A 23745-nucleotide genomic window follows, 5' to 3' on the forward strand; every position below is an offset into this window, starting at 1 on the left:
CTCACACATATACACATACACACAGATCACAAAATAAATCTGTTAGTGATCAACACAGCAATTCCATAGTCATAAAATGAGTTTTTAAAATCTGGTTTTCCCCATAAGACATCTTCCACACTTACTCATTCAAGAGCTGATTATCTAGAAAGTGTAATATACAAACCTGTTACTTTTTTTCCCCTTCTGCTGCCAGATTCTTGGTCATTTCACAGCTCATTAGTGTTCTCTCTTTGGGAAAATAAAAGCAAATGTAGCTCAAACCAGTATTTTTCAACTTTCTACATAGAGGTTTTGTAGGAAAGGTTATAATTATTGCTTAATATATCATTTTTCTTAGTATTTCAGTAGGTTCTGCTGGGCATTGAGAAAGAATTAAAGAAGTTTAAGGCATTGCCTCTCCTCTTCAGACTTGTATAATGTAGTGGGAGAAACAAAGTTTGTGTGCATTAAAGTCAAATGCCAACACAGAACAATATACATTTTTTCTTCATTTTATTAATGTTTTTATTAGTATATGTTTACAGTATATAATCAGTACATATAATGATTACATCATGGGGAGTTTGTACATGTACAGATCTTAATTTTTTTTGTCCTCTTTCTCTCCCATCCCCCTGTGCTTCCTCCAACTCTTAACCCTCTCCCCATTTGAAAAAGAAAATCCATTTTTCTTTGATTCTCTTTTTTAAATCCTTTTTCCCTTCCTCCTCTCCCCTCTTCATTTCTAGTTCCCATTTGGAAAAGACCTCCTTCCTTCTTATTATCTATCCTTTATTTTCTTTTCATTGAGATTTTGGGTTTCTCATATAAGGGAAACCATGTGATACTAAAACTTGTGTGTCTGATTTGTTTCATTTAACATTATGGTCTCAAGGTGCATCCATTTACCTACAGATGCCTCAAGTTTACCCTTCTTCCTGGCAGAGTAGTGTCTAAATAGCACATTTTCTTTACCCATTCATCTAATAGCCATATAGGCTGTTTCCAATATTTAGCTATTATAAATTGTGCTATGAATATGGGTATGAATTTATCACTAATATGATGACTTTAACTCCATTGGGAAGGTTCTTAGAAGGGGAATAGCTAGGTCTGATGGAATTTGTTTTTAGGTTTTTTTAAATAAACATTATTTCAGTGTAATAAAAGTAGATATTAATAAAAAATATTTTTAAAAGTCTTCTATGAAAAAAATTAAGCAAAATTTCATAACAAGTTAATTAAAGAAAAACATTAGTTAATGCACTGTGTACCATAATCTTAAAAAAAAGGTCAAAATGTACAAGTTATAGACAAAAAAATTCTTATAAAAAAAATAGATAATAGCACAAAACTTTCTTTTCAATGAACTAAGAGGACCTAGTGGTATAACTGAAACAAATTAGCATATATATTAAAATATTTTTATTTTTATATTTATTTTTTAAATATTATATTAAAATATTTTTGAAGCAATGGAATATATAATTTGGGGGATTATTAGAATGTCTCCCTATTTCCTATTGTTTTTAGTTTTTTGAGGAATTTCCACAGTGGCTGTATTAGTTTACATTCCCATCAACAATGCAGAAGGATTCTTTTTTCTCTGCAGTCTCACCAGCATTTGTTATTATTTGATTTCTTGATGATAGCCATTCTTTCTGGAGAAAGACAGTATTTCAATGTTGTTTTGATTTGCATTTTTCTAATAGCTAGCAATGTTGAACATTTTTTCAGGTATTTTATCTGTACTTCTTCTGAGAAGTGTGTATTCATTGCAGTTGCTCATTTTTTGACTGGATTTTTTTTTTTTTTTGAGACAGGGTCTCACTATGTAGTCCAGGCTGGCCTTGAACTCACTATGTAGTCTAGGTTGGCCTCGAACTTGTGGTGATCCTCTTGCCTTAGCCTCCCAAGTGCTGGGATTACAGGCATGCACCGTCACCATGCCCAGCTCTCTTGATTGGATCTTTTATTTTGGGAGGTCTAATTTTTTTGAGTTCTTTTTATAGTCTAGATATTAGCCCTCTGTCTGAGGAATAGCTGGCAAAAAATTTTTTCTAATTCTGTAGGTTGTCTCTTACTCTGTTGGTTGTTTCAAGTGCATGTGCAGCTTTTTAATTTGATATGATCCCATTTGTTGATTCTCAGTATTATTTCTTGTGCCACTGGACTTTGTGTTCAGAAAGTCCTTGACTACACCTATGCCTTCAAGAGTTTTACCTATTTTATCTTCCAGCAGCTTGTGTTTAACATTTAGATCTTTTATCTACTTTTATTACTTGGTGAGATATGTGGGTCTAGACTCAATCTTCTCAATGTGGATGTCCAATTTTCCCAGCCCCATTTATTAAAGAGATTATCATTCCTACAGTGTATGTTTTGGGCCCCTTTGTCAAAGATCAAATAGTTGAATGTGTCTGGGGTTATTTCTCCTTTATTCTGTTCCATTGATCCACATGTCTGTTTTTGTGCCAGTACCATGCTGTTTTTATCAGTATAGCTGATTAAAAATATAACTTCAAGTTTGGGATTATGATGCCGCCTGCTTTGCTATTATTACCCAGAACTGCTTTTGCTATTCTGGGTCTCTTCTGGCTCCATATGAAGTTTTGGATTGTTTTCTCTATATCTGTGAGGAATGCTGTTGGAATTTTGATTGGGATTGAGTTAAATCTATATATCAGTTTTAGAAGTTGTTATGGCTTGTGTATAGATATCTTCTCGAAGCCTCAAGCAGACATAGGTGGGACTTTTTCAGAGGTGGCTGAATCTAAAGTGTGTGATTGATTCATGGTGCAATGAAAATGCTAGCATTAAGGGTGTTAGGATTAAGGGTGGGTGATTATTAATCCCAGTAGCCTGGATACAATGTAAGGACAGAAAGAAAGAGGCTTGTCACCTCTCTTGTTTGATTTGCTACCTCCTGCCTACCATGAACTGTTTCTCCTCTGCGATGCCTATCAGCCATGCCACCCTGCCTTGGAGCCAGCCAATGATGGACTGAAACCTCTATGAACTATGAGCTAAATAAACCTTTCCCCCTTTAACTTTTGGTGTCAGGTATTTTGTCTCAGCAATGAGAGGCAAGTAACTAAGAGAGAAATATAGCCATTTTGACTATATTGGTTCTATTAGGGAACATGTGATATCTTTCCATTTCCTGATGTCCTCTTTAATCTGCTTTTTCAGAATGATGTAATTTTTGTAGTAGAGGTTTTTCACTTCCTTAGGTTAATTTCTAAGTATATAATTTTTCTTGATGCTACTGTGAATGGTATTGTTTGCCTAACTTCTTTTTCAGTGAATTTATTATTAGTGTACAAAACTACTATTGATTTTTGTGATTTTGTATCCTGCTACATTGATGAATTTAGTTATTAATTCTATGAATCTTTTAGTGGAATTTTTGAGGTCTTGAAAGTATAGATCATATCATCTTCAAATAATGATACTTTGACTTCTTCCTTCCCTATACATATCCCTTTTATTTCTACCTCTTGCCTGATTGCTACACAGAACAATGTATATCAAACAACATAAAAGAATTCTCATGCAACCATACTTTATAAGAGAATTTATAGACCTATAGTTGTTTAGAAAAGGGAGAACAGAGTGTAGGTGGACAAATTCATCATGAAAACTCTCAATGAGTAGTGAGATTTCAGCTAGTTATCAAAAAACACCTGGAATTTCAATAAAGAAGAAGGGTGGAGAAAATTCTACAGAAAGAAAAAAATCTTTAAAAACCTAGAATTCTAGAGTTTAGGGCCCATATGTACCTTTAAATACTTCAAGCATACAGAGCAGAGAATAACAAACTCTTCTGTTCTCTCCATACAGCTTTGTCAAATATTAATTTGTCATATTTGCTTTAGGTTAATTTTTCTTTTTTTTTCCCAGAATACTGATTTGGCTTTGCTTTTGTGAGCTCTGTCATTATCTTTTGTCCTCAGCGAAATACTAATCTTAATAGGAAGTTTACTATGGAATTTCTGAAAACCCCCACACTCCCTTAAGACAGGGTCTTGCTATGTAGTTCAGGTTGGCCCTGAACTCACTATGTAGCCCAGTCTGGCCTCAAACTTGTATGAATATTTAAAATGTTTATCACACATGGACATACGTAGTACTCTTTCATGTGTTTAAATTTACTGTAAATGGCAACATGTTTCATGTATCTTCACTTTTTCACTCAGTATTCACTCAGTATTTTTAAAGATTTATATATGTTCTAGTTTCAGTTCTAGTTCACTTATTTACTTATTTGTAGTACTGGGGATCAAACTCAGGGCCTCATGCATGCTGTCTTGCTCATTTATTTTAACCAATACATAGCATTCCATTTTGTGATTACACGATTTACTTAACAATTTTCAGATTGATGGAAATGTAGGTTATTTTGGATTATTTTCCTGTTCTAGACAATGTTTCAATGGACACGCATTTACATGTCTCCTTCTATATTTAAGGGAGTTTTGGGAGGGAATACATGAAGAGGTCAAATTATTAGACTGGAAGATAAGGGCATCTTTAACTTTTAATAGATCTCATTAGATTGACTTACAAGGCAGTTGCGCCAATTTGTAGGCCTCCCAGGAGTGTATAAGAATTCTCATATCTTCCTTACCTTTGCAATTCTGATTAGAACTTTGCATCAGCTTAGAACTACCAACATGGAGTCAATATTTACTTTGAACTGGCTGTATGTGTAGGTGACCTTCAGTTTAGGTCTTACCATGAACCAGACCTACCCAAGCTCAAAGGGAATATCAAATCTCCGGAAAGAAATGGGAAACCGCAAAGAAGGAATGGCTTAGTGGTTGAGGACTAGGTGCATACTTTATTTCTGCATCTCCAATATGTAGTACACACTGGAACTCCATAATCAAGGTTTAATAGATGTTAAATTAACTAGGACTAATTATAAAGGCTGATGTGCCTTTGGCTTTCAGTTCTCTAAGTTTCAGTTTCCCTATATGTAAATTATAAGAGAAAATAATTCAAGGAGTCATTCTAAAGAAAGCTTATTGTGTTGTGATTTCTTTCCTATTTTTAAAATTTTTTAATTTTAAATTAAATATATTTAATTTTAAACACTAGGGTTTGAACCCAGGGCTTTCACACTGAGCTACATCCCCAGCTCCCCCTTTTTATGTTTTTTTCATTTTGAGACAGAGTCTTGTTATGTCACTGCATTTCCCAGGCTGGGTTAATCTTTCAATTCTTTTGCCTCAGCCTCTCAGAGTTCTGGGATTACAGGCATGCACCACCACAGCTGCGTGTGACTTCTTGGTTATGACCAGATACATTTTAGTGGGTTAAAAGCACTGTCAGGTTTCTCATTGGCATTCTTCTTGTAACCTTAATATATTCTGAAGTCCAATATACCTCAACCTCTGTTCAGGGTCTTGTATAAAAAAACACAGTGGTTGAAAAAAGGTATTCTAAACTTTATTTGCAGCTCTCAAAGGACATCAGAGAGGATATCATGGTATAGGGCCACACTTAAGTTTCATTCTACTTCTTTCTATTCCTCAGGCATAAACTCACAATTTCTTTCTCTAGTACATGGCTATGGTTTCGGTCCCCCCACACACACACATTCTTTTTTCCAACATTTTAAAGGCTGACCTATTCCTTTACTGGCTCATTTATTTGCTCAGATGTCTACCATCCATTTCTTAAATTCTATGTCACACATATAGTCAAGAAATCTGGAAAATATTCATAGGGATTGAGGGAAGAATAAATATCCATACCTTAATAAATCATTCTATAGCATATGTTTCTGTCATGAAATGCAATGACATTTTCACTTTGTGTAATTTTTTTTTTTCTTTTTTGGGTGTGTGGGAGGACTGAACCCAAGACTTCACTATTTTCACTTTGAATACTTAAGAAATAAGGCCTTTCTGTATTCCTTTAAGTTGGCCTTTGTTTAAAGAATAAAAGTTTGCTCACCAATACCAAAGAATCCAGGGGCTTGGTGTTGGGGAAGGCAAGCTGGCCCTCTGCTTCCTCTACCCAGATTGGGGTTGGGATCCTCCTCCAGCTGTAACCATTTCTACCTCATTTTGCTGTGTGTTGTACATGCACGTATTTATCTCCTGTCTGATGATGCTCTGCAGTCATGGTCTATCTACCTCAGAAGAAACTGTATTTTAAAAGAAGTATTACACAGTATTAAAGCAAAAGGAAAAAAAAGTTTGCTCACCATTGCTCTACATCTTCAGGCCTCACTCAGAGACCATGATTTCAAGTATTATTTTTATTTCAATAACTCAAATTTATCCTCTTGTATTTTGTGTCAAATCTGTCATAATCCTTGGATGTCCTCTCATCTCAAACTCAACATGGCTAAATATGAACTCGCATTTATTCCCACACCATTTATGCCCCTCGAAACTTCCATACTTCCACTGTTGGCATTTTCCCCTACCCAGTCGAATCAAGCACTTTGTTCAATTATATCAAGGTGGCACTTTAAATAATTCAGGCATATATTGAAAATATTGCCCCAGCAATTTCCAGAACATTATTCAAAACACCCACTTCTCCAATATGATTTAAGTTTGGTGATCCACTGAAAAATGCACTGTTGGATTTTTTTTTTTTTTTTTTTGGAAACAGGGTCTAGCTCTGTTTGAAGGCTGGCTTCAAACTCATTATGTAGCCCAGGCTGGCCTCAAACTCGAGGTGATCCTCCTGCCTCAGCCTCCTGAGTGCTGGGATTACAGGTGTGAGCCATCATGCCCAGCTTCATTGTTGACATTTTAAGAAGCATCTTCATTGATGAGCTATGGTGTTATCAAAAGAGGAAGAGAAGTGGGCCAGAGGGTAATTAAGAGGCTCACACCATGCAGCAGAAAACACAGAGTGCTCTAAGATCTGCACACGTTGCTTTGAGTTTATGTGCAATAAAAGAATACTCTACTTAGGTGAGAAGATACAGGGGCCGTAAATACTGGTATGAGCAATGTTACAGCATTATACTTTAGATATCACAAGTTCAAGTTTTCATACATTGAGACAGACACCAACTGCCCATAGGCTGAGGCATGAAGACTGCTACAAGTATGAGGCCAGACTGGGCTAGTGAGTTCAGGGCCATCTTGAACTACATAGCAAGATCCTGTCTTAAGGGTGTGTGGGGGTGTTCAGAAATTCCATATGGGAACTTGTAAATCAAATACAAAGCATTTATATCCATTTGTAGATAAAATTCAATGTGGTGGGGCAATTTTCAGGTGTTTCCTTTCTTTTCTTTCACTATGAGATCAATTATTTCAGCAACACACGTTAAAACTCTTCTGATGGTATCGGATGCTTAGCTGGAAAGCTCATACTACCAGATGGGTTCTAATTTAATACAAAAGTATCTTTAAGAAACCAGAAGATTAGATCCCAGGATGAAGTTCTGGTTCTAATACCAAGAGCCATGCCTTGACCCAGATGGGCTTTTCCATGGCGGGGAGGGGTTCTCTTAAGAGATTAATAGCAGCATATGATAAAGCTTCTAAGGAAAAGGCCAGCAAAAATCCTATACTCTATCATAACCGATGAATAATCAAGTTTTATCAAAAAAACTGCCTCAGGCATCTCTCAATGTCTCTTACCCAGTCTGTAATCAGTCTACACTTTTTTACAGTTCTTCCATATTGCACTATTTTTCACACAGCCTGGAGCTTCAAGGATTGGCTGCCTCAAATATACTATCAGTTACCTACCATGTAGGCCCAAGAGCACCCCTCTGCAATCCTGGCTTCCCAAGATCAGAGGTTCTTTTCTAGATAATTTGTCTTATCAAGATCTCCCTAGAAGCAAAACTATGGGTAAAGTTACTTTGAGCTCAGTTTTATTGTTTGTAGTATTACACCTGGTGATATGTGGTCTGATAAACTGTGGGCAGGGCAAGAACTTTACTGTAGGATATATGAGACGCTTCCTGTCTTCACCCTTTATGTCAGTGTGGGTTCAAGAACACCTGTGATGATGTGATTCTAAGGAGACAAAATACATTTTTTTGGAGCTGTTTCTTGGTCAAGATGTATGGGCTGGGCTGGAGTTGAAGATTACATTATTACAGACTATTGTCTGAATGGCATTTCCTGGAATTGGGTGCTACAGTGGGCCTGAGTTGGCTGTGGTTGATTATAAATCAAAGTTTAGACTACAATATAGTGCTCAGATAACAACTGGTTCATATAATCCCGACATAGTCAACATTGACCAGACTGAATTTGGAACACTGACCTTAATTCTTAGTTCCAGAGTTTAGAGAGATATTGACAATTTAAATGTCTCCAAGTAAGGATGTCCAGATGAGATGTATAGAGATCGTGGTATGTGATAAAAGTTGAAGGAACTTGGGAAAATGTAATTAAGAGCAGAAGAGGGAATATGAACTTCATAATAAAGTCAATTCTGACCTCCTCAAAGACAAATCTACTAATAGGTTTCTTTCTCAGTCTCTCTTTGGCATTTAACACTCTTGATCCATTATCTTCTTAAACTTTCCTCCTTTGCTTTATTGATGCCATTTGTACCAGTTCAAGAGATGGTAAGATTGCATTAGCAGTGCAAGATAACGTACTTGTGGAATCACCTGGTCAAGATAAAAAGGAGAGGAAGCAGGACTAGGAGGGAAGAGTCAAAGACTGCGATGCCTATCAATACCTCTGAAGGGAGCAAGGTAGAGGGCAGGAAGAGCTCATCTGCAGAGCATCTCTGAGAAAGGTTCTGGTTGGCTACTCTCTGGGGAGTTCCAAGGAAACTGCATGGGGCAAGAATGGCTAGGTTCATCACTAGCTAGGAGCAGGGAGACCTGTGTGAATGCTGCAATGCATCCCCAAGGCATAGTGGCCGGAGGTGGTTAGCCAATCACAGTTCTCACAGCAGGTGAGTCCCTGAAAGGACTCCTGAGATGTGTACTCCTATCATGCCAGTCCTACATATCTCACTGGCTTCCATCTGCCTAGATTTCTTCTCTGGATTCTTTTCCTTTATCCACACCCTAAATGTTGGGGTGCTCTAAGAGAATTTTCTTGCCAGTCTATACATTTTCCTTGTGTAAATTCTTCTTCATTCACAATTTCAAATACCACTATCACCATATATTGACATTCTGTGTGTTCATTCAGGCCACTATTTTCTCTCACCTGGACTACAGCCATGATTTCCTAAAATGGTCTCCCATCATAGCTCCAGTTTTCCCACCTGTCTCCCATTCATTCTACATACTGCAGCTACTGGGATATCTCTGAGGTACAAAGAAGATCGTGCTATTCCAGTGCTGAAAACTCATCACTAATTCCCTTTGGTTCTGTTAAAAAAAAAATCCAAATTATTTTATATGATTTACATGCCCCTTCATGGACTTGTTCCTGCTTACTAATCCAGTTTCATCTGTTATCTACCCCAAACAGAACTACTTTTGGGGGTTTTTTTGTTTTTAATGTAACTTTCCTACCTTCTTCATACTAGTTCTTTCATTACTGTAACAAAACACTGTACTTGAGGCAGGCTAACTTTACAAAGAAAATAACATTTATTTAGCTCACAGTATGAAAGTTTAAAAATTCAAACAAGATAGTGCTGGCTGTAGCAAGGACAAGATAATAAACAGTGGGAGTGTGTTCAGGAGAAAGGAGTCATATCTTTTTTTGGGGGGGGGTACCAGAGATTGAACTCAGGTCCTTGGGCTTGAGAGGCAGGTGGCAGAACCACTGAGCTAAATCCCCAGTCCCTGTATATCCTTTTTTTTTTTTTTGGTATCGGGGATCGAACTCGGGACCTTTCGCTTGCAAGGCAGGCGGCAGAACCACTGAGCTAAATCCCTGGCCCCCATATCCTTTTTTTAAAATACTGGGGATCAAGCCCAGGGCCTTGCACAGGCTGGGCAAGCTCTACCATAGCTCCAGCATACAGAGCTCAAAAAAGAGTCTAAGGAGCTGGGGTCTCACAATCCCTTTCTGGGTGCACTTTCAATGACCTAAGGTTCTCTCAATAGACTCCACCTCTTAAGTTCCATTACCTCTCCTAGAACCATGACTACAGAAGATGAGTCTCTGGGGATAAAAACCATCCAAACCATAATACTCTGTGTGGACTACACTTTCATACCTTTTGAGTCTAATCACCTTTTGAGTCTCAGCTGAGATTTTTCCCCCTACTGTGAAGTTTTCTATAACTTTCAAAGACCAGATTCAATGCCCTTGTAAATGACCCAAGGAACTATATGACACAGAGCAGGTGGAATATTGACTATGAATTTATGAAGACATTGATAACTGCTAAGTATTAGAAATATAATAAGAAGGATAATATGTTACATATCAGAAGTTCTCTCAGGGAACATACTTCTTGAGATAGAAAGACTCTGCTAAACGGGTTGGTATGGGTGTACCTGGTGTCTTCTGAGGGGCATGAGAGGCAAACATTTTCAATCCAGACACTCACTTCCCAACCCTTCTAAACCTTCCCATACAAGTTTGGAAACATGCATGTCAAAAACAGTCGTTGATGTTAAGTGTGGCTGGGAGCCCTATTGGGGGGGAGGGGGTTTACAATGCACAAGGACCATCCCACACAAGGAAAAACTGTCCCACCCAACATGCTAATACAACCTGCATTGAGAAACATTGTATTAGGAAGTATGTAAATCTGAGAGCTGAACCAAATTGTTCAGAATATCAGAGTGGAGGTTGAGAACTGACACCTGAGGAATCCCAGCTCTACCTATTCTCAGGCAGAACTCCGCCTTCCCTGTAAATACAAGATTTTTGTTTGTTTTCTAGTTGGGTATATGAATCCAGGTCATATGCATGCTAAGCAAATGCTCTACCACTAAGCTACGGACTCAGTCTCTGTAAATAAGTATAGTACCCATTTTGAAAAATATTGGTTTAAAGTAAAAACAAAAAACAAAAAACACATTGTTTTAAAAGAGGGCCAAGTTAGGCCCAAGGGACTTGTAATATCTCCTTCTGGCTTTGCCCCTCTGTACCTATGTCTCTGTAAAGAGAATTTGTTCCCATTCTCAACTTGAACCCCATGCCCAGTTGCATCAGTAGAATCTTACAGAGTGTTTGCCACATGGTACTCAATATATTTTTCAGAATGACGACTCCTAGATCTAAAATTATCCCTGAGATCTTTCTAAATTTCAAGTCCACATATTTATCACTAAACTTACATTTCCAGTTGAGCATTACAAACTTATGAGGTACAAAACACACCCACTGCTGGGCATGGTGTTGCACGCCTGTAATCCTATCACTGTGGGAGGCTGAGGCAGAAGGATTCCAAATTCAAGCCCAGCTTTTAGCAACTTAATGGCTTTGTAAGACCTTGTCTCAAAATAAAAAAGCATTGGGCATGAAGCTTTGGACAAAAGCCCTGGGTTCAGTACCACAAAAAAAAACACAACAAAAACCACAGTCACTTTGTTTCAGTGCCAAAACCCTCCCCCAGATAACAACAGTTCTCCTTCTCCTCTTCTGGCAAAGGCTAATAGCATCCTTGCAATGGTCTAAGCCAGAAGGCTGCCCATTCTCTCTTCCAATTATCTCCTGGGTTCTTCCCTTTCTCTCTGTCCTCAGCACTCCTATCCTTAATTTCAGGGCCCTTGATATATGTTGTAAATTACATTTCCATCCCCATTTTCAAGGTTATCACCCTTTAACTCTTTGGAGGTCTCAGCTGATCTGAAAAATAGAAATTCTTCTTGCATCTTGGTAAGGGGTAACACCTAACCCTCCACTGCAGCAGGGTTAACATTCTTTTTTTTTTTGGTACCAGGGATTGAACTCAGGACCTTGTGCTTGTGAGGAGGAGGCGGCAGGACCACTGAACTAAATCCCCAGCCCAGGGTTAATATTCTTAAACATAATATAATATATAAAATTCTTAAGTACAGTCAAAATAATAATACTTTGTGAGCTTACTGTGGTGCCATATGACGTGAATTTTCTTTTTGACTCCTCATAGCAGCCTTACTTTCAAATAGTTTCCTAAAGTCCTTCAGGAAGAAGACGGAGACAAGATCTAAACCCAGGTACCGGGGTTCAGAGCAGTGCTAGACCAGGCTAGTTAACCTCCGGATGCTGTGCTGCCGTAGCATATGACAACACAACTGATTCCAAGGCTCTTCACAAGCCAGTTCCTAAATTTTTTTAAAAAGTGTAACCTTTTATTACTTAAAGATGTTTGAACTTGAAAAATAAATATAACCAGCTGACTTGTGGTAATAATTTCCCAATGTATTATACATATAACAAAACATCATATTGTACATTGTTAATATATCCAGTTTTTGTTAACTGTACTTCAAGAATGCTAAAGAGAAAGAAATAAAAATTTAAAAATTAAAAAAAAAAGAAATCGAATTTTTTGGCTTGTGACTCTCCTGCTATCCCTACAATCTAGTACACACAATTACCTGTTGTTCGTGCCATATTCTTTTACATACCCATCTGTGTCTGATCCTCCTCCCTGGATGGCTAGGTTGTAGTCTCTTTTGAGCTAAGCCTTGTTAGTTTCTGGAGCCTCTGGTGTATTGGAAATTCACATCTGGTGAATGGGAGTTGTGTTAAATAGGGAGGGCTGAACTCAATAAACCAAAGAAGTGGACCCAATGGGTTGTCAGACAAGAGGTCCTGATGGTGAAACTGGAGGCTGGTGCAGAAAATCAAGGAATCCCTAAGCCAGGAACCATGAGAGGTGTGCTAACAGAAGGATGGTATGGACATGCTGGCCATCCAGGGCTGCTGCCCATGTTAGCCTTTTTGTTCCCTACAATGTAATGCTTGCCAGGGTGGTTTAAGGGGTTGATTTAAGGGGTTGGGGCTGAGGAGCCCTCCAGGAGTACACCACCTCTCTATTTGTCTGGTGAACTCCAACAGTCTTCAAGCCTGTTTTAGCACCATTCCTAAATCTTGCTCCTCCTCTGTGCTTTCCAAATTGTTTTGTGAGGCAAGACACTGTGGCTTTTCTATATTCTATAACACCAGTCTCTAATGATCATGGCTTATTTAAATTTTAAAAATATTCAAGGAGGAAGATTTTGGTTTAACTCAAGAGAAAATTTTAAAACTATATTGTATATAAGCAGAGGATAGAGTAGTAGCTAAGGGTCTGGCATTTGGTGTCGTGCTGCCTCTATTCAAAATTAGAGCCTTCTGCGTGAATTTAAGTAGCTTAATCTGCCTGTGCCCCCTTAAAATGCCAGTGACTGAGGTCATCGGTTGTGTGAATCAAATGAGATAATACTGTCCATGGAAAGCACTTGGTTTGGTTCCTGGCATTTTGTAAGCACTTAGTGGTATTAGTTAGATAATATTACTTCCTCTCAACTATTTAGCACTATCTCACAAAGGGGTAGATTGCTTTGCACAGCAGTTAGTCCTCCCTCCCTTTTTTGTGGTGCTCAGGATCAAACTTAGGGCCCCACAAGCTAGGCAAGTGGCCTACCACTGAGCTACATCCCTAACACAGTAAGCTGCCTTTTACTGAAGGTATTCAAGGAGCAATAAATCCAGGAGAGATACTGCAGGAAAGATTAGATAACTTCTAATTATAGAAAACGGTAGTTTTTTTCTGATTCAAAGTATGATTACTAGTGTTATTTCTAGCAAACTACAGAATGTTGGGGGTGGGGGGCAGGCACGGTGGCATGGATGTGTGCCTGTAATCCCAAGCACTCCGGGAGGCTGAGGCAGGAAGATCACAATTTTGAGCCCAGCCTGGGCAATTTAGTGACTTAGGGAGACAACTATCCCCCAAAAAAGAAACACCAAAATCAAAACAAACAAAAAACAAGAGCTGGGGAAGTAGCTCAGTGCAAAGGCTCTGGGTTCAGTTTTTAGTACCTCAAAACAAAAAACAAACAAGCCCTCTCGCCCCCCAAAATGGCTGGGAATCCATTGCATTTGGTTGTAAGTATCTAACACAAAGAACAAAATATTCTATTCCTTGTGAGCAGTTAATTGCAAAAGCCCTTTTATTTATGGCATAATCCAAATGGAAAGTCAGGTCCTTACATGAGTAACTGTCCCTTTTCAAAAAGGAGTAGCTTGGCTCAGCCAAAATGGAACAAAACTGTAAAGACTGTTCCAGTCCTAGCAAAATGTCTTTTCCCTTTGAAAGAAGTCTTTCAGTGATGCAAATACAAAGTTATCTACACAGTTGATAATCCCAGCAAACAAAACACTGAAACCATTAGACCTTTCTTATACAGGTATTCAGTCCTGAGAATTTGGCTTTTAGGCATTAAAAAGACAGAGAAACCAGCTTATCTGAATCGTGGGCTAATTATCCACACGTTTGGCCTAGAGGACAAACATTTCTCCAAGGGGGACAAGCTGAAGGTGGGCCTGCACTCTGGGCTCCCCGTTAAGTGCATGGAATAACATTTAGAGTTAAGAGCTTAATTCTTAAAGATACCACAGCCTTAAGGTAGATTTATCTGGATGAAATCCAAAGTTACACACTCCTGTGGCAGTAATTTAAGCGATACTTTCACATTCCGGATGCTTTAAAATAATTAAAAAGTAGACAATTTGGGGGTCGGGGATTTAGCTCAGTGGTTCTGGCGCCTGCCTTGAAAGGACAAAGTTCCGAGTTCAATCCCCGTAACATAAAAAATAACCCAAAAACAAAAAATTAGACAACTGGAAGACTGTGTAACTGAAGAGATGACCGTTTCCTAATATCTTTTAGTTAATAGATACTCGGAGTAAACAATTTCTTTGGGAATTCAGTAAACATGCAATTTTACTGTATGCAGAAGGATTGAGAAAATAAGCCGCAGTTAACTGTAAGTAGTTTGCTTGAGTATTGCTTTGTTTAGCCTTACCTTAACAGGTAAGGAGGCTAGTTTCTTAGGAGCCACCAGCCTTTAGGGAATATTAGTAGTTACTGTGGTGTCTGAGGGAACTAGGAAAGCGTTACTAAAGCAAAATCCCAACTGGCATTGCCGAAACGGCCATCACCTACTTGATTAAAGCTTTCGGAAATGCCTAGTGGGCGGTTTTCCGAGAACAGAAAATTAACCCTCTATTACCCACACGATTGTTTGGTCCAGAATTAACACTCGGAGCCGGCCAGAGTTTGGATATCCCGCCGGAATCTGGGTCTTCAGCGGGGAGGAGCTTTCGGTGGGGAAGCTGTCACCTGGGGAGCTCCTGCGTCGTCAAGTGTCCACGTTTCACCCTCCGCAATCGCTCCCGGGCCGAGTGGCCCGACAGCTCGCTAAGTCACGCCCCGGGCTGAGCCGCCGCCGCTGCTCTCCGCGGAGGGCGAGCGGTCGCTACCTCGGCCCCCCCCCCCGCCTGCCTCCCACACCCTCCCGCGGACTGGGGCGGCTTTCAGCTCGCGGTCCGACTCCCCAGCGTCCCACGCTCTGCGCACCCCACACGCCGCCCTGGCTGCCCTCCCGGCCTGCTGCCTTCTGCGTCCAGCCGCAAGGGCCTGCGCGTGGAGAATGAGAGCAAGCACGCTTCTCTCTCCTCGGTGCTTTCCTCACCGTGTGCTGGGCGACCCTCTCCCCTCAACCCTAGAGGCTGTGGCATTCTATTGTATTTTATTCTTAACAAAAAAGTTTGGGACATTGTCTTCTTGCAAAACTGTACTCCTACTTAGGACCCGGACCATATCCCGCACGCCCAAGTCTGTCCTTAGGAACCTCTTCCCGCCTGTGCCTGCCGCGGGCCCCGGGCAGCAAACCCTACCCGGAGTCGTTCCTCTGCGGGTCCGACCAGGCGGCCGGGGGGCGGAGACCTGAGCGCGCCGGCCTGGGAGCGCAGCCCCCCCCGCCCCGACCTCGGGGCCGCGCCTGCGCAGTCGGGCGCGCGCCGGGAAAGGCGGAGGGCGGAGGAGCTGGAGTGAGGGGAGGGGAGGGGAGGAGCGGCGGAAGCCATGTTGGAGTCTCCCCGAGAGCGAGGGGCAGCGGGTGCTCTCCGCTCCTTGTGGGTGTGACCTGGCTCGGCGGGGGGGCGGGGACGTTAGGCCGGCCGTCGTCGTCGTCGTTGTCCGCCGCGGCGCGAGGGGAACGGCGGCCGCAGTGTGGAGCCGGGCGTTTGTGACCGCCGGGGGCATAGGGGGCCGGCCGCGGCGCCCACTCTCCGTGTGGCCCCCAGAGCGCCCCCCCCTCCCCTGCCCGGGAGGGAGGCGGGAGGTACCCGGGGCCCGCCATGAACCCCGGCTTCGACCTGTCCCGCCGGAACCCGCAGGAGGACTTCGAGCTGATTCAGCGCATCGGCAGCGGCACCTACGGCGACGTCTACAAGGTAAAGGCTGGGGCCGCGCGTCCCGGGCCGCAGGGTGCCGACCCGCCGGGGCCCGCCCCGGGTCCGCGCTCCGCCGCCGGCTGCGCTGCCTGGCACCCAACAAAGGGCCCAAGCTTTGATGCCGAGACCTCCGGGTCCTTACCTGAGCCGTGCTCTGGACGCGATTTTTGACACCTCCCGGCTTCCTTGGATTTCCAGGGAAGGGAAGGGTTGCTCGGAAGCGGGCACTGAGCTCATCGCCGCGCAGAGGGGCTGGACATTTGTTGCATTGGCAGGGTCAGTGCCACCAGCCGGACGACAAGGGGTTGGCGTTTGTCAAACCTGCGTGCTTCTCGCGGAGGACCTGGGATCGTCCGCCCAGAGGCCTGGAGGTCCTGATTGCACAGGACAGCTTCCATCCACACCCCTCAGCTATGATAGCCTTTTAACACCCACCTATCAGTTTCTTTTTATTTCCCAAGTCATGAAAATTTTCTTTTGTAAAACGAGGTCTACTGTCGTTAATATATCTATTTTTTAAAAAAAGAGCAGCTTGGTTTTCTCCAGATCGAATTGGATTGTGCTACCATATTAACTTTTTTGTCAGTGACACATAAGAATCAGTTTAAAAAAAAAAAAACCTGAATACTTCAGAAAGGTACTGGTTTGACAAGGTTAGAATTCAGAGTCCATTAGTAGGACAGCATTCTTGTTGTGGAGGGACCACTTCTAAATGTGGGAGGATAAATCGGTCTTCCCTGGCCAGCTCAACCCCTGGCCTCGCAGAGACTGCCAAGAGAGGAGGATGGTGCCAACTGTGGCAGCAATCTTGATTTAGTTGCGTCTCTTCTTACTGGTAACTGAAGTTGAGCTCCTCTTATTTCACGTAACACCTGAGGATGCACAAAGAAACTTAATTTTACAGCAGAAAGTTTAGCCTTCATTTTATTTTGCCCATGGTCTAAGGAATAGGTTTTTGCTCTTCAGAGAAATGCGAAAGGTAACTTAGATATTTAATGAAGTGCAGCTGCTGTTGTGCATATATCTTGTTTTGTAAATGATTTGCTCTTCACCCTCAAGTATCTATCTCATTATTTTTCCCTGTAGACAATAAAAGGTGTCTTTAGCACACCTACAATATGTAAGATACCGGCCATCTAAGCATTCAGGTTGTAGCAGTAAAAGGTAGATAGGGTCCCATATTTCACTTGGTATTTGTGTTTTTTGGGCCAAAAACAAGAGTAAACATAATTATTTTATTGGAGTTGTATTTTGTGTTGCAGAGGCAGGAGGACTGTGTGTGTATGAGGGCCAGTGGTCAGAGGCTTATCACCTGTTAACAGAGATCTGAAAGATGACTAGGCATTACTAGGGCCCAGGGAGAGGGGTGATGCCACACAGAGGTGAGCAGCGTGATTCTCAGGCCAGAGGAGTCAGTAAGGCCCTGTGTGGCCTGAGCACCAGAGAGAGGATGTCTCCGGATCTTGCAGGCCTCTTAGCTCTTGTGAGGAGATTTGGCTTCTCTTTAGGACAGTGGGGAGCCATTGCAAGGTTTCAAAGAAGCCCCTGAACTTAGATTTGAGTCTCTGAAAGCTCTCAGTTCTGTAATGTGAAGAGTGGATTGGAGGGGAAGAGATGTTAGAAGGCCACTGGGGTAGTCCTAGTAAGAATAATGTTTTGGAATTTGGTAATGACCGTGAAAATAGAAGTGGATGGGTCCAAACAGCTGATGTCTGGTGGGGAAGTTCAGTTATGGTCAGATGAAAAGTTAGCTAGAACTTTATGGATGTGTGTCTTAGGTGGCAGATTGTACAGGTTCTTCACAGGACTGATTGTTCGTGTATTTAGTATATTTAAAATCACAGTGGGTAACTAAATTACTTGATTACAAAGTAAAATAAAAAATAGGGCTGTAATTTCCTAGAGACATCTAAGTGCAGTAGAGCAATGATAAATCAATTAATCTTGTTATCCATTTAAAATCTTGAATATTAACTAACATTTATAGAGTGCTTATTATTTGCTAGGGATTTTAAAAGATTTTTCTGCTCAATCCTAACAACAGCCCTATGTTATTAACTCTATTCTGTAGTTGGAGAAACTGAGGCACAGGGAGGTTAAAGAAACTTGCCAACATTGGTAGGTGGCAAAGCCAAAATTTGGACACTGCGTTCTCAACCAGTAGAAAGTACTGGCTCTCCAAAGACAGGACATGGTCAGATAATACAGTGCTGAATTTCTAGTGGAGAAACAGGCTCACATTTAGTTCAGCATTTGATTTGTAGCCTCACTCTGAGTTAGTGTAGAGATTTTATATATGTATGTGTATATGTGTGTGTATATATATATATATATATATATATATATTTTTTTTTTTTTTTTGGTATTGGGGATCGAACTAAGGAACTTGCACATGTGAAGCAGGTGGTGGAACCACTGAGCTATACCCCCGGCCCTAGTGTGCATTTTTAAGTAGTAGTTGAAATTCCTAACCCCTGTGCACCCAGGCCTCACTGTTTATGTAGTCTGCCAAGTGCACATCAGATGGTAGATGCTTGGTCCCTTCTTGCCAGACTCTTCCAGTAACAGGGACCCAGAGCTGAAAAACTGTGTGCCTTTTGGCATCAGACCCCCTTGCCTGCTAAATAACCCAAAGCTTAAACTATTTGTATGTTTTTGGATAATCACATTCATGTTGTAAAGATATATACTTTTCACATTTGTTTTGCTGTTTTGGATTTTTCCTATTTATACAAATTGTGTTGGTTAGAGAGGAGTGCATTTTGCTTTAAAAAATTTATGATTTGCTTTTTAATTTGTTGGTCTTTAGGTGCTAAAGATGGAACCATTGAATTTAAGTAAGTTAAACCTAATTATAGTAATTCTTGGAAGGTTGGTGTTTAAGGGAGTTTTATTTTGAAAACTGTTCTACCTGCTGCAATAACATATTTAGTGTACTTAAGATGGCATATTTTAAAGCACAGAACCGGGATGTGGATGATCTGGGATTTATTAGCTCTGCGACCTTGTAGTCACTTAGCTTCTCAGAGCTGTTTTGTTGTGAAGCTGTTATTACCATCGTGGGCTCTTCTGCTAAGTAAATGACTTGAGCTTTATTTAACAGATAAGTTACTTTTTTTTTTTCGGGCCAGTGCAAGTATACATTTCATCTGCACTATTGTAAATACTTTAAAATACAGTTAAAAAAAAAAAAAGAAAAAGCTATCCTTCCTCTGAAGTGCCCTGTGACACAGAGGCATTACCTGTCATGAAGTCTCTGTAGCAGGTATTACCCGGAGCCCTAGAGGTTGACAACTTAGAGAGGTCTGTGATTGGGCTTCAAGAGGCCTATGAACTTCTCTGGAATTAATAGGCTTAATGTTGTATGTCCTTGTGTTTTTTCTGGAGAGATGGCATTCATTACATTCTCAAAGAGGGCCGTGATCCAAAAAGAGTAACAACTGACCTGTAGGTTTGTCATTTCAAAGAGTTTTCTTGGGGAAATTAGGTAGTTCTATACTAACTAGATCATATCATCAGCATCTAGTATGATTTGCATGTGCATTGTGCCAATCTTTGTCAGGTAGTATTCCTACCCTGGCAGTTTTCATGTCCTGACATTTTTCTAGCTTTATTGCTCGAGGTATCTTATGTACTCAGCTCTCTGTCCAGCCTTGTACTTTCTCCTGAGTTCTAGGCCATTGTCTTCTGCTGACCTCATAACAGACCACAGCTTCCTCCAAATATATATCTTTATTTTTTGGCCAACTTTTGTCAGAGTCCCAGTATTGTGATAATTTGTGCAGGCTTGAGACCTTGTAGTCAGTCGTCATCTTTTACTTCTGGATTGGGTTTAGTAGACATTTGCCACGTTCTTGCCACAAGCATTTTTTCCAAAGCATCATCTGAGCGTTTCATGGAACCCCCCACACACTAAGATTGTATTAAAGTCCTGTGGTAAAGAAACCTGCTAAATTTTGCTTAACCCAGAAAGCTCCAAGCTTGATTATGGGATTCTTTTTCTTTGTTATACTGATTTCTTTTCCTTAGTCCTGCTGTCTTATAGAAAATGTTTTGGTAGTGTTGGTCTTGATTTTTTTTTTTTTTAATCTACATGTATTTGGAAGCCATTTCCTCTGAAGCTGTAGCATTTACGTGGTAGTGTATGTAGATTTGGAATCCCTGTGAAAGCCAAGAGGAGAAACATTGAAGAATAGGCAGTGAAATTAGGAGATGGACTTCTAGAGAATTATATACAGGCTTATTTATAACTGCATCTTTCAAGGTGTTCTGATTACTGCCATCAAAGACCAAATTCTTCCATTGTAGTTGACATTTGTGAAAACAAATGAGTTTCTGGAAAACTCAATTCTTTTTTTTTTTTTTTGAGACAGGGTTTTGCTTTGTAGTTCAGGCTGGCCCTGAGTGCACTATGTAGTCCAGGCTGGCCTCCAACTCTTGGCATTCCTCCTGCCTCAGCCTCCCAAGTCCTAAGATTACAGGTGTGCACCACCACACCTGGCCAGAAAACTCAGTTCTTTTTTTTTCCCCCTGGTACTGGGAATCAAACTCAGAACCTTGGGCTTGCCAGGCAGGCACAGTGCCACTGAGCTACGTCCCCGGCCCGAAAACTCAATTCTTAACTCTCACTTCTGAGGAGAAACATAACACTTTAAGCATTTAGAAAAGAACAGCTGAAGAAACCATTACCTGGAGTTATGGTCATTTTTACTTCCATGAAGGATACAGTCTGGAGAAATGGTTCTGAACTTCAGAAAAGATCACTTGAGGTTGATGAAGGTAGAATTTCCCAACATCAGTAGCTATTGAGATGGAAAGTAATAGTGGAACAGATTGCAGGGTATTTTCTCCAGAAAATTTAAAAAGCAAACAAACAAAAAAGATTATCTTATTTTTGTTTTACTGGCACTAGGAATTGAACTCAGGGCCTCACGCTTGCCAGGCAGGCGCTGTGCCACTGAGTTACATCCCTGGCAAAGATTAATTTTGATACATATCTGATTCCCTAAATAAAGGAGGTACTTACCTTCAAGCTTTGTTCTCTGGATATATTTGTGAAAGCACGGCTGATGCAGTATTATGTATCGAGAATGAATACCAGTAGTTAGTAAATTCTCTTACGAGAGTACATTGCACAACCATCATACATTGAACAGCTATAATATGAAAGGAAATGTGTTAGGGACTGTGAGTGGCAAAAAAGACGAGGATTGGTGCTTGATATTTATAGGGACTTGAAATGTATGCCTGCTTTTAGCTATCAAAGTTTGAGATCAAAACATGTTGGGGGAAAAAAAGAATGGTTGAAAAACGAGAGGAGGGAAGATTTAATTGAAAACAGAATAGAGTTCTTCAATATCAGGTGTGGGAAGGGCATTATAGTCAAGTAGGAAAAGAATTACTTTGTTTAAAATTTCAAAGGGAAAAATCTAAGACCAATAAGAAATTCAAGGAGACATACAAACTTAAGTGCAATAATGTAAATGCTTGTCTTGTAAAGAAAGAAGCTCTTCATTTCCTGAAGTAACCATTCGGAGAATGAAAACATCATTTGTGGAGCTCTCTGTATAGAGGATTTTGAACTAAATGGCCACTGAGGGTCCCTTCCAGTATAAGATTTTATTAATTGAACTCTTCTATATCCGCTCCTAAAAAAATCTTGTTGGTTTCCTCATTTCTGTCATAATAAATCTCTTACTAGCTGAGCAGTTCCCTGAATGCTTCCTGATTTGCACGGCTGACCTCTCTGTAGCACCATAGTGGTTAGGGGCACACTTCTGCAGCCAAACTGCCTGCTCCTTAGCAGGCTACTTTCACCGGCTACTTAGCTCTGTTACCTTGAGTCAATTACTTAATCCCCTCTGTTTTACTCAGTTTCTTCCATTGTAAAGTGGAGATACTTAGAAATGTGTTTAGGACAGTGCCTGACGTGTAGTACTCAGCTGTGGTTAGTTGCTGTTTCTGTTTATTATTATTCATCATTGTATATTTCTCTTGCTCTTTTCTTTCTAACCTACTCAGTTCCCTCTGCTCTGCCTCAGAGTTTCTGAACTTGCTACCTCTGCAAGATTGACCCTCCATCCCCCCACTTTTCCCAGAAACTGTATGGTACACTTTTTCATTTACCTCAGGTCTCCGGGTGTTCTGTTTAATGTCATCAAAGACTAATTCTTCCATCATAGTCTGCGTAAGTCTCTTACCACTTTGTAAAGACCTACACTCCTCCCTCCACTTTCTGACTTTACTAGGGATGGATCTAGATTTGATAGGACCTGAAGTTTATACAATTTGAAGGACCCTCAAGAAAATTTGAATAAAATTGCTAGGAAAGTGAATATTTATTTAGAATTAAAATGGTATCCCAACAAAATACTGTCACCTTAAAGTTAGGCCTCTTCCTCTGGAGAGTTCTTTAAGCATCTAATAAAAAATGCTCATATAAATACCTCCTGGTGGCAGCCTGGTTCTTCCTCTCCACCTGGAACACAGTAAATGTCCCAGCAACTCTTGACACCTGAAGAGGCCCATGCAAGTGCAGGGGCCTTTTCTTTTTCTTTTGTTTTGTGTTAGCTTTACAGAAAGTTCAGCTCTGCACTTCATCTAATTTTTCACTATGTGTTATCGAGTGCATTATCACATACTTGTTTATTACCCACTGGAGTATAAATCCAGGATGATTTTGTTTTGTTCACTGCTATATTGTTGGAGTCTAGAAGAGTGCCTGAGACATGTTAGAGTCTCAGTAAATATTTATGGAATGAATAAATAAGAAGACCAAAGCACAACTAACTGAGTTTAGAGAAAAGAGATCTGGCAAAAATAACAGCAGGCTTTACAAAACAAGTAGCATGGGTTTACCCAGCACTCTGGCAGTAGTGAGTATGTAGTGAGTTAAGCGTTACAGATTATTATGCCTAAATTAAATCAGTAGGCTTAATATGTTTATCTTCTGTATATTAAGCCATGCTTATAGGATATATCATTTTAAATTAAGGTCTCTTAGTGACCAACTACAGGTTAACCAACTACAAAAATCTAAAATCCAAATGCTCCAAAATCCAAAACATGTGAGTACTGATATCACAAATGGAAAATTCCATTCCTTATCTCATGTGAAAGGTTGTAGTCAGAATGCAGGCACACAAAAATACTATATAAAATCACCTTTGGGCTGTGTGTATATGTAAGGAATATAAGAAGTATAAATGAATTTCATGTTTACACTTGAGTCTTGTCCCCAAGGCATCTCATTATGCACATGCAAATATTCCAGTATTCTAAAAAAAAGTCCAAAATTGGAAATATTTTTGTCCCAAGCACTTTGAATAAGGGATTCTCAACCTGTAGTGAATATACCAGAAGGCTATTACATGTTGCAAAAGCATGTTGAAAATATGGTTAAACTGGACTTTAGAAAGAAGACTTTGTTCACCAATACAAAGAAACCTTAGATACAGGAGACGAAATCATGGTT

General features: G+C 40.4%; 2 protein-coding genes and 1 pseudogene across 12 annotated transcripts in view; 1 reads left to right on the plus strand and 2 right to left on the minus strand.

The window, feature by feature from the left end:
* The window catches only part of LOC147827011 (large ribosomal subunit protein eL21 pseudogene), a 32814-nt pseudogene extending 17107 nt beyond the window's left edge, over nt 1-15707 (minus strand). The window contains exons 1-3 of the transcript XR_015452997.1: nt 15051-15707; nt 5947-6139; nt 167-231 (exon numbers count right to left, since the gene is read on the minus strand). The product of XR_015452997.1 is annotated as a large ribosomal subunit protein eL21 pseudogene (transcript). The remainder of the gene's footprint in view (nt 1-166; nt 232-5946; nt 6140-15050) is intronic.
* LOC101708837 (uncharacterized) overlaps nt 1-16177 on the minus strand; it is a 148562-nt gene extending 132385 nt beyond the window's left edge. Inside the window, exon 1 of the mRNA XM_087216106.1 lies at nt 15714-16177. Coding sequence (XP_087072232.1) covers nt 15714-16177 — 464 coding nt within the window. The remainder of the gene's footprint in view (nt 1-15713) is intronic.
* Map4k3 (mitogen-activated protein kinase kinase kinase kinase 3) overlaps nt 16107-23745 on the plus strand; it is a 158357-nt gene continuing 150718 nt past the window's right edge. For 5 of the 10 annotated variants that reach the window (XR_002392886.2, XM_013070189.3, XM_004839338.4 and 2 more), the window contains exon 1: nt 16107-16271. Coding sequence is in view for 4 of the 10 variants with exons in the window: in XM_013070189.3 (XP_012925643.1) it covers nt 16176-16271 (96 nt within the window). In the remaining 6 variants the exon portion in view is untranslated. The remainder of the gene's footprint in view (nt 16272-23745) is intronic. The other 5 variants (XM_013070193.3, XM_087216103.1, XM_013070192.3 and 2 more) reach the window with 1 other exon arrangement.

This window comes from Heterocephalus glaber, unplaced genomic scaffold, assembly GCF_053883595.1.
Source record: "Heterocephalus glaber isolate CG9 unplaced genomic scaffold, H.glaber_assembly_v1.0 deba00001457, whole genome shotgun sequence".
In the NCBI taxonomy this organism is placed as follows: Eukaryota; Metazoa; Chordata; class Mammalia; order Rodentia; family Bathyergidae; genus Heterocephalus; species Heterocephalus glaber.